The sequence below is a fragment of the Hakea prostrata genome, chromosome 7 (genome assembly GCF_041222555.1).
Source record: "Hakea prostrata isolate BN-2017 chromosome 7, UWA_Hpros_2, whole genome shotgun sequence".
NCBI classification, from domain to species: domain Eukaryota; kingdom Viridiplantae; phylum Streptophyta; class Magnoliopsida; order Proteales; family Proteaceae; genus Hakea; species Hakea prostrata.
The window spans coordinates 66,116,478-66,118,687 of record NC_142606.1 but is presented as its reverse complement, the minus strand read 5'-3'; the positions used below and the strand labels follow the sequence as shown (position 1 = coordinate 66,118,687).

The following is a 2,210-nucleotide window of genomic DNA, read 5'->3' as shown; positions in this document are numbered from 1 at the left end:
ACTTGAAGTATTTATTCACAACCTGTTCATAAAAGAGAAGCACTTAGAGGAGTTGAATTACTAGATTGAATTATGGAAACCACACATGATGACACATAATTACTATCTTATCTGTCTTCCATTTGCATTTAGTTTTAGGAAATGAAGATGGTCTATTCTGTGGTTGGGACTGCCAGACTGTTCTATTCTTACTAGCTGCATGCATGTTGTGTAGAAGGTAAAGTGTATGGCTCTGGTTTTTAGTTCCCAATGATTTGCAGTCTCAGAATCTTCCTGTTCTAATTCATAGTTATAATTTCTTTTTGCTGTACTTTCTATTTGCTGTTCATTTCATTTCTGTTGATTTTGGTTACACCTGGGTTCTGTAAGTGCTTGAATAACTGATCTCTAATATGTATATACATTTTTTGCTTCAGGGTGCCTCAAAAAATCTCAATCTCATGGAGTGGGACAAATTGTGGACAATTAATAAGAAGATAATTGATCCAGTATGTCCTAGGCACACTGCAGTAGTTGAAGAGCGATGTGTGATGTTGACCCTTGTGGATGGACCTGAGAAGCCATTTGTCCGGATAATACCTAGGCATAAGAAATATGAAGGGGCTGGAAGCAAAGCTACCACATTCACAAAGAGTATATGGATAGATCAGACTGATGCACTCTGTCTGTCACAGGATGAAGAGATAACTTTAATGGATTGGGGGAATGCAATAATTAAAGAAATTGTGAAGAACCAAGATGGAAATGTCACTAGAGTGGTTGGAGCTTTGCACCTTAAAGGTTCTGTTAAGACCACAAAATGGAAGCTACATGGTTCCTGTAATGGATGGCTTGTTACCTATCCTTGTTTGAGTTTGACCATTTGATTACCAAGAAGAAGGTAAATCTTTGCTGCAGCCATTTTTAGGGGTCACTAATTATTCTTATTATCTTTCTGTATTTCACACAACTCCCTTCTCATCCCCCTTCCCTCCCCCCAAAACAACAACCCAAAGAAAAGGGGGGGGGGGGGGAGAATTGGAAAGGGCTGATGTTCGTGTCAATGTCAATATTGTCCACTGCTCTTGTAATTCCATTTTTTACTTTCATGGTTTGTACAAGTTATAGTACAATGGTGTTGATATCTGGTTTTTTATTTATGATTATACTGCAGCTGGAAGAAGCGGAGGATTTTCTTGAAGCTCTTAACCCGTGTACAAAAAAGGAAATTTCTGCACTGGGGGATTCCAATATGCGCAATCTGAAGCGTGGGGAGATAATACAGCTCGAGAGGAACGGCTATTTCAGGTGTGATGTTCCATTTATTAAATCTTCGAGGCCAATAGTCCTGTTTGCAATCCCTGACGGCAGGCAACAAACATCAATCTGATGAACAGTTAATTATGTTTTTAGAGTTTTCTTTTGCCATATAGTGCTCCATATTTTAGTGCTGAGTAGAGAAATATGTTCTTATCACTGTATTAGTTGCTGGTCTCAGACATATTTATCCCCCAATGCGCCTTCATTTCTAAAAGTGTCTAGCTCATGGATTGTCTAATGCTTAAGGAACTACTTGTTTCATTGGTCGGGAAGGGAGGGAGTGTTGATTTATTTTATTTTAGGCACTAGGCATCCTATCGAGGTTGAGCCCGGTATCAACCGACGGGACAAACAACACACCACCCCCCCCCCGCCGCGCGCCCCCGCGCCTGGCCCCCCCGCCCCTTGTCCGGCGGCCGCCCTCCGGGCCCCCCCCCCCCTGGTCCCCCCTCCTCATTTCTCGACTGCTTCTTCATTTAGCAAGTTGATGACTCCTATTCTGGTTGTTAATGACCTGTTTTATGGTCCTGCCATATTCATGTTTTACTTCTTATGCGGATGACCATGATATTTTATAACTGTTGTTTTCTTGTGGTTTCTTTTTGTTTTGCGACTCATTGTGTATCCTGTTTTCTGTTAGCATTACACTTGGCTCTAGCATATGGCTTTTTTCATCTTCTGACATGGTCTGGGTAATATACTTGGAGGCATCATGATGCTGCTACAAAATAGATAATAGTAGCAGCAGCCAGAACCTTATAACCATATTCACTCTCTGTTAACACCTGTAAGTGGTCAGAAGCAAACTCCAGCCTACTCAGCTAAGCATCCTCTTTTGGCCGTCTTCCCTTTCTTATAATGCAGGCCAATCTAAATCATGCAACATCTAGTGCCTCTATGTTCCGCGCTTA

At 41.4% G+C, this 2,210-nt stretch overlaps 1 protein-coding gene across 1 annotated transcript; it reads left to right on the top strand.

The window, feature by feature from the left end:
- The first annotated feature begins 377 nt into the window (after window positions 1-377).
- Window positions 378-1,369, top strand: LOC149011742 (glutamate--tRNA ligase, cytoplasmic-like). Its single transcript, XM_089163633.1, is given in 4 exon segments — window positions 378-808; window positions 810-836; window positions 838-880; window positions 1,154-1,369. Coding segments are annotated over 4 exon segments (702 nt in total). The 5' UTR covers window positions 378-392.
- Window positions 1,370-2,210: the final 841 nt, after the last annotated feature.